The sequence below is a fragment of the Bidens hawaiensis genome, unplaced genomic scaffold (assembly GCF_021521415.1).
Source record: "Bidens hawaiensis isolate Kalapana, Puna unplaced genomic scaffold, B.hawaiensis_p1.1 tig00005195_1, whole genome shotgun sequence".
In the NCBI taxonomy this organism is placed as follows: Eukaryota; Viridiplantae; Streptophyta; class Magnoliopsida; order Asterales; family Asteraceae; genus Bidens; species Bidens hawaiensis.
The window spans coordinates 538819-546212 of NW_027491335.1; the positions used below are offsets into that span (position 1 = coordinate 538819).

Below are 7394 nucleotides of genomic sequence, written 5' to 3' on the forward strand. Positions count from 1 at the left end.
TCTCAAAATCGCAACCCATAATGATATTGATTGCATATATATTGATTTTGGTATAAGAATAATGTAATTGGCATAATTATATAAGTATTTTATTTATGAGGTTAATTTTGAAGTATAAAGCTGAAAATTTAAAAAAGACCAATTTGCTGTCTAGAAAGAGAATACATTTGTCATTTTTGACGTTATATACTATCCCTCTCAATTTAATAATCAATCCAATTGTTTATATAAACTAAAAATATATCAAGTGATTTATAGGCATACACTATCAAATTACTGAGTCTTGATTGAGAATCAATTGGACCCTGACCCATTCTCTCTTATCTACAAACAGTCCTACACTCCTACCCGGCTGGCGGCTACCCCTCCGTTCATTCCTCAAATCTTGTTCATTCTTACACGAGTTGTGAGGAATGAAGAACTAGAGCAGCCGTTCAGATCGATGGTTGTTTGAAGAATATGAAACGAATGATGGGGCCGGGGTTGTCGTTTATAATGTGGCATGTAGTTTTTAAATCCTTTACATAAATACTATTCAATACGATTATAAATATTCAGAAATGTTCACTTTTTAATAATACATGTGTTTGTTTTACAATACGGGACGGGTGTAAGTCGTTAACAAAGCATGATCTAAGAGAGAGCATGTAAAGGATATTTATAAGAGTTTAGACTAAGCATACGGATCCACTATTCCACCATGAGGCTCCTCTTCATTTGACATGTTTGTAGTCTTTATTCTTCATTTGACATGTTTTCAAGTCTTACTACGAAGTCCAAAGTCTTAATAATTACACGGTTCGTTGACCTCAAATGCGAATGTCTTTGCTTTAAGTTATTTCTCTTTTATATACACTAAAGAAATTCATTTAATAATCAATGATTTGGAAGCCAGAAATTATGCATAATCATACATAGCCATTCTAAGTACTTAATGTTATGATACAAGTAGTTTATCCTTCGATTAATTAAGGTGTGTGTGCATATACATAGACTTAAATGCAACAACTATCCCAAACTTAGGGCTATCTTGGCAAGCATTGTAGTCATCCATAGTGGAAGTGGGAAACGCTCTGCCACGTCAACCTCACATAGACATATGGGTTTTTCTTATGTATAGTGGTTTCAAGCCCCTTGTATTGATTAAATAATTGATTAAATAATGTAAAAATCAGCTTAAGAAAATTTATTTTTTATTAAAAAAGGTAAAAGATATGATTGATCATTTGACCAAACTTGTTGCTCCAACGCCATGCCTCAACAAACACCAAGAGCCAAAAACACCGTGAAACACCCCACCCATAGTGACCCTTAAGGTTAAAACCGTTAGCAAAACCGTTAGCGAAAGCAGCAGCTCACGGACCATGTAACAAGTCACATAGTCCGCGTGGTCATATTTTCAAAATTAAAAAAATGGCTCCTAAACTTAGATCTTTCCAGAATTGACAGATTTTACACCTAAGTTTTCTTTAACCCCCCTTTTAACCACCAAGCGAGTTTTTCGCGTACGTAGAATACGTCATCAATACTCATTTTATATAGTGTTTATTTGAATATTGTCCTCTAGATTTGGCTAAACCTGAAAGAGAATTTATCTCCATTGTTTCATATGCTAACTCTTTCCGGAAGATTTCTATTTAGGAAACGGGTATCCAACAATCTCTATCGTACAACATTTCACGAGGCGGAATTCCATTACAGTTGTGATAACTATTTGTTATACGAGGACACAAAATAGTGTATTCATCACTTCTACGAACTATATCACCTACATATACAAATATACCATTCCTTTAAGAGTCTGAATCGTCATTTCGCTCTAATATTAATTTGAAGATGATACGTAGTGCTGCTTTGCAATCGAGTGTTCGTCTCTTTATAAGACTTCATCCCATAGTGAAGGGTACTCGTTTCCATCTTTATGATATAATAGACATCGGAACGCTACACCTTGAAACTATTTCGACAGTGGATATCTTTGCTAATCTTTCCTAGGAGTAAGACTCACATATAGAGAAAAATGATGCAATGAAAAAAACAATTGTAAATAAGACATCATTGTTTTGGGTCGCGTAATTGTTTATATAATTAGAGTAACTACTCTACGATTTATAACCAAAAGAATTACACTACAATTATATTTATTGTAGTTAAATTCAGGCCCGGCTCCGAGAATGCGAAAAAAAATTTGGGCTAAAGGCGACTTTTTTTTGGGCCTTTAGTAAAAAGAATATTTTTTTGGGTTTAAACAATTTAATTCCAAATGGGCTTATTTTATTATGATTTGAGCTGTGTAAAAAAATGTTATATAAAAATAAGCTTAAAAATGTCTCAAGTAAGATTACAACCCACAACCTTTTGGTTAGATTTCATACCCATTACCACTAGACCAAGCTAGTGGTCATATAATTGTGTTGAAACGTTGAATATACATATATTTTTTCATAAAAGTAAATATATTTTTTTTATATAAAAAAAAATCGGGCCTAGAGAGGTGTCGGGCCTGTGGCCGTCGACTACCCCGCCATACCACATAGCCAACCCTGGTTAAACTGTTACTAACAGTTGCGTTACTTTATCACTATCGTAACAAGCTAGACTGCAATGATATTCACTGTATTTATACAAAGTAACTACTCTGGTTATATTAAAAATTACGTAACTTTTAACTAGAGTAATTACACTACAATGATATTTACTACTTTAGTTATACAAACTATAGTAATTAACTAATTACTCTAGTTATATAATAATTATGTTACTTATACGGTTATACCTACATTTGAGATTTGCGGTATTAATAATCATATTGTTTGATTTCTAAATGGCAAAATCTCATTGACTTAACTCGGTTTTGACCCATTTAAGTTAAGAAAATAAGTGGGTCATGGGTCTCACCAAAACCGGATAGCTCTTAAACGGATTATAACATCTCAATTATTTGTGGAACTCTTTCATTATCAAACAATAGTTTTCGTGGATCATGTGTCTCACCAAACCTGGATAACCCTTAAACAAGATATAATTTACCTTTTAGACAAATGTCAGTTGAAAATTCATTCTTAGCATAAATTTCCCAATCAAATTATTCTTCTATTTATAAAGAAAACATATTTATGTTAGTGTAATAAAAACATATGCAACAATCCTTTAATAATATAACTAGTTACCTGAATTATAGAGTTACAAAGTATGTTGATATTTATGTCAATATAATCAAAATATTTATATCTTTAATGAAATCAGATGTACCTTTTTCTTTATTAATTAAATAAATAAATATATTTTTTAGTGTAGGAGATAATTGTGATAAAATTCAATAAACGATATTTATAGGTCTAAGATGATAAAGGCATGAAGAAATTATGAATGAATAGCAATATCATTCTCACATATTCATTCAACATCCATTAATCCGTGGAGTTTTCATCAATCTCTTTCGAAATTGTATTACAAAAACGTGTTTTATTCATGCTAATTTATATATATGATCGTTTATTAGAATGATTCATGAAGCATCTCATGAAGTTATAATCTTTTGTAGAATTCACTATTCCATCAAAAAAAATATACTTACAACTTATAAAAATCATTACGTGCATCTCTTTCGTGATTATAAAGAAAATGCGTAAGAATATACCACGTATTCGTATGAATATTCCATAAGAAAATATAATTTTGTTGAACTTGATAAAATGTAGATTTTTTTTAATTTAATCATTTAATTTTTATAGTTTAATTGTATATTTTGTTTTCGTTTAAGCATTTTGTGCATCACATGTGTTTAAAGCTAGTTTAAGTTATAAAATAAGCAGTTTATAGGTCTCACCCAACCCGGATATCCCTTAAACGAGGGTGATGACGTCTCATTTATTTCTAAAATCATTTCATCATCAAGCCCTGATTTCAGATCTATCATCTACATATTCTCTGTTGCCGGTCTATCATCCCAATAACCGTGTACTATTGATTACCACCCACCATTGTCAACATTCCCTTTCATGCATCAACCACCATCGTACATCAATTGCTCATTCTTTGTTGGATTTCTTCTTAATCGTCATTGTGAACAGTTCATGAACATAAATGAACAAAAGTAAACGAACATATATGAAAAAACATAAACGAGTATAAATGAACACGGTAACATAAACACAAACGAACAAATATAAACCGGAAGTAGATGATTCATACAATGTATCATCATAAATGAACGTAATTAAATATAAATGAATCAAAATTGGTCCAAGTACGTGTGTGTGTATATATATATTAGAAACAACCGTGACTTCCTGTCTCAAAAAATCTCAACCTTTTCTTTTATGTTTTCAAGAAGTAGAAGTAGTCTTCCTTCTTTTTGGATGGATACAAGAGAAAGAGAGAGACAAAGAGAATTAAGAACCAATGGATAACTGCCTGCACACAACTACCACTTTCTCTTCTCTCTAATCCATCCATCCATGGCCATTTCTTCACCTTCATCTTTCTTGGACACACTCTTCTTCTGTGAAGAGCAAGATCATCCATGGATGCATCATCATCAACATGAACATCACCACCAAGATTTCTTCTGGGAAGATGAAGAACTTGTGCATCTTTTCACCAAAGAACAATTAAAAATTACACTCCATCCATGGTCCCATGACCCCTCACTTTTACTTGCTCGCAAAGATGCTGTTGACTGGATCCTAAAAGTCAAATCCCACTTTGGATTCACACATCTCACTTCCATTCTGGCCATTAATTATCTCGACAGGTTTCTTTCAACTCTTCACTTCCAGCAAGATAAGCCACGGATGATCCAACTCATTGCTGTTACTTCACTTTCACTAGCTGCCAAACTTCAAGAAACACATGTCCCATCTCTCTTAGATCTTCAAGTAGGTTAAGTTTCTTGACATAAGTTTGTACCTCATGCTTAAAAACTTGTACCCTAATTAGGGTTTTGTGTTCTTGCAGGTGGAAGACACAAATAATTACTTGTTTGAGCCTAAAAACATACAAAAAATGGAGCTTTTAATGATGTCAAAACTGGAATGGAAGATGAACCCAGTTACACCAATCTCATTTCTTGATCATATTGTCAGAAGACTTGGATTAAAGACTCATCTTCATAAGGATTTCATCAAGAAATGTGAAGATCTTGTTCTATTCTTGGTTTCTGGTAATTTTTTTCACTTAAAAAGTTGAAATGTAATCTTTTTTTTAAGAAACAACTTATGATGTTTTTGTTTGTATTAAAGATTCAAGATTTGTGGGTTATCAGCCATCGGTATTGGCCACAGCTGCAATGCTTCATGTTATAGAACAAGTTGACTTTTTCAACTGTGTTGACTATCAGAATCAGCTTCTGGAAGTACTCAAAACCACTAAGGTTTGTCTCTTGTCCTTTGTAGTGTGTACTAGGTACCCACGCTTTATGATCTTTTTATTTGGTGTGTGTGTGTGTGTGTGTGTGTGTTTACTGGATTGAGGACAACTTTATCTGCATACGGTACAACATTTATTGAGCACTAAAGGATTCCTATCTTTGGATAACTGAGCCATGTCTTTGACCATGGTTGCACCGCTATATAAACCTTTTTTTATTATTTTTTCCTTTTTATTAACTTTTAATAAAGAAGAATCACGTATGGCATTGCAAGATAATTCAGGAAAAAATTTGAAACTTATAACTGTAACTAAAAGTCGAAAAACGTCTCGACACACGGGCATGAGGACTTTTACTAACTTTTCACTAAAAACGCGTAACGGTTTGACTTAAAGAATAATTATTATTTAATCTTCATTAAATATATAAAAATGTGAATGAGTCATTTTTGATTAGTTGAAATTGATTATGGCGCTATAATATTAAGCCGCTTAATTAGCCCGTTACCCGATTGGCATCCAAGGGGGCTGTTTGCATTTTGGCACATGTATTCTGGGAAGTATTTTTGGTTTGGCAGACCGGACGTTAAAGGACCTATGCGGCTCTGGCGTCCGCTACGGGTGGTCTAAAACTTTTCAGGAGTACGACATTAGAACTGAATATATTAATCAGTTACACATTACTAAAAAATAACTAGTATTTTTTTAAGTTAGAACTAAAATTATTAAAACATAGAAATATAGAATTGCTAAACGTCTATTTAAGTATTTTTTTTTAAATATATCTTCTTTCTTTTATTTTTATTATTATTATTATTATTATTATTATTATTATTATATGTTCTAAATTAAAACTAAAAAGGCAATCAATAGTAAAGCTATTACTATAATGTTTTTAAAAGAAATTGTCATAATAATTCATATCTAAGCTTGGTTGAAGAAAATTTAGCATCACTGTTCCGCGTTATGGGGTTTGCCTGTTTGAGGAAAAGTGTACGTGTACTTCATACATTTGGACGTGTACGTTGGTCATGTTGAAGAATATTAAACTTGTAGATGTTGTGTTGCGCAGGAGAAAGTAAAGGAGTGCAATGAGATGATTATGGAGGCATCACATTTAAGTTCCTTTAACCTTAAAAAGCGAAAGCTTGATGATGATGAAACCATCATGTCGTCATCGTCATCATCGCATCATTATCATAGTCAACCTCCAATCAAGAAAATGGGGATCATACAACAAAAGTTTGGTCATGGATCGCTAAGTTGCGAAACGCGCGCTGACATTGCATCTATTCCTTGAAATGTGCATAGTGTGGTGGTAATTAGTAGCCTTTTCAAGTTTATTAAGAGATAAATTTTGCTAAATTCATGTCTTGTTGAGTTTGAGTACCTAATATGACTACCCATGGATGATCATCAAAGATATGGTATGAGCTTTGCTTTTAATATAGATGAAAACAATAACGCTCTTCAAAAGAATGGATATATTTTGGTTAATCTTAAATCACAAAGTAAGTAAATTTAATACTTATAACGGACATGGACAACTATCATAAGAACTTGTTAATTTAAAAGGGTTCAAATAGTTAACACCATATATGACAATTGTTCCTCTCCACAACATAATTGATGTTGTCCGCAACACTATCACCCCCATCCAGTGTTTTAGAACTCTTTAAACGCTAGTCAGACGGTGTGGTAGGTAATAGCTATTAATCGGGAATTATATGGATTAATTAAATGGTAAATTTATATATGATTTTTTAAATATGCATATACCTAACAAATTTTATATCTAAACTTTTTATTTTTGACTAATTTTTGGATTAAATAATGGTTAATCAATGTATACTCAGGATTTTTACAACTATGACACCACCTCCATCCTTCTCGCTACAACTTGCACGTCACTACCACCATTGTCGCCTCCATCTCTATCATCGTTGTCGTTGATGTCACCCCAGCACCGCCACTTAGTCATCTCCACCGACGCCTTCTCAGCCACCTTCGCTAATAATCACAAG

At 32.7% G+C, this 7394-nt stretch overlaps 1 protein-coding gene across 2 annotated transcripts; it reads left to right on the forward strand.

Annotated features, from left to right (window-relative positions):
- Positions 1 to 4301: 4301 nt before the first annotated feature.
- On the forward strand, positions 4302 to 6746 carry LOC143629407 (cyclin-D3-1-like). 2 transcript variants are annotated; one of them, XM_077098690.1, is made up of 5 exons: positions 4305 to 4508; positions 4575 to 4880; positions 4960 to 5164; positions 5244 to 5374; positions 6443 to 6746. In XM_077098690.1, the coding sequence occupies exons 1-5, from the start codon at positions 4461 to 4463 to the stop codon at positions 6668 to 6670; spliced, it is 918 nt and encodes a 305-aa protein (XP_076954805.1). In that variant the 5' UTR covers positions 4305 to 4460; the 3' UTR covers positions 6671 to 6746. The 2 variants fall into 2 exon arrangements, with proteins under 2 accessions (XP_076954804.1, XP_076954805.1); XM_077098689.1 differs by having other exon boundaries at positions 4302 to 4880.
- Positions 6747 to 7394: the final 648 nt, after the last annotated feature.

Excerpts from the sequence above, each read along its gene's own strand:
- LOC143629407 (XM_077098689.1), top strand. The coding sequence starts at position 4,461 with ATGGCCATTTCTTCACCTTCATCTTTCTTGGACACACTCTTCTTCTGT. Across the intron at positions 4,881-4,959 it reads CATCTCTCTTAGATCTTCAA|GTGGAAGACACAAATAATTA; the intron begins GTAGGTTAAGTT and ends GTGTTCTTGCAG. Across the intron at positions 5,375-6,442 it reads AAGTACTCAAAACCACTAAG|GAGAAAGTAAAGGAGTGCAA; the intron begins GTTTGTCTCTTG and ends TGTGTTGCGCAG.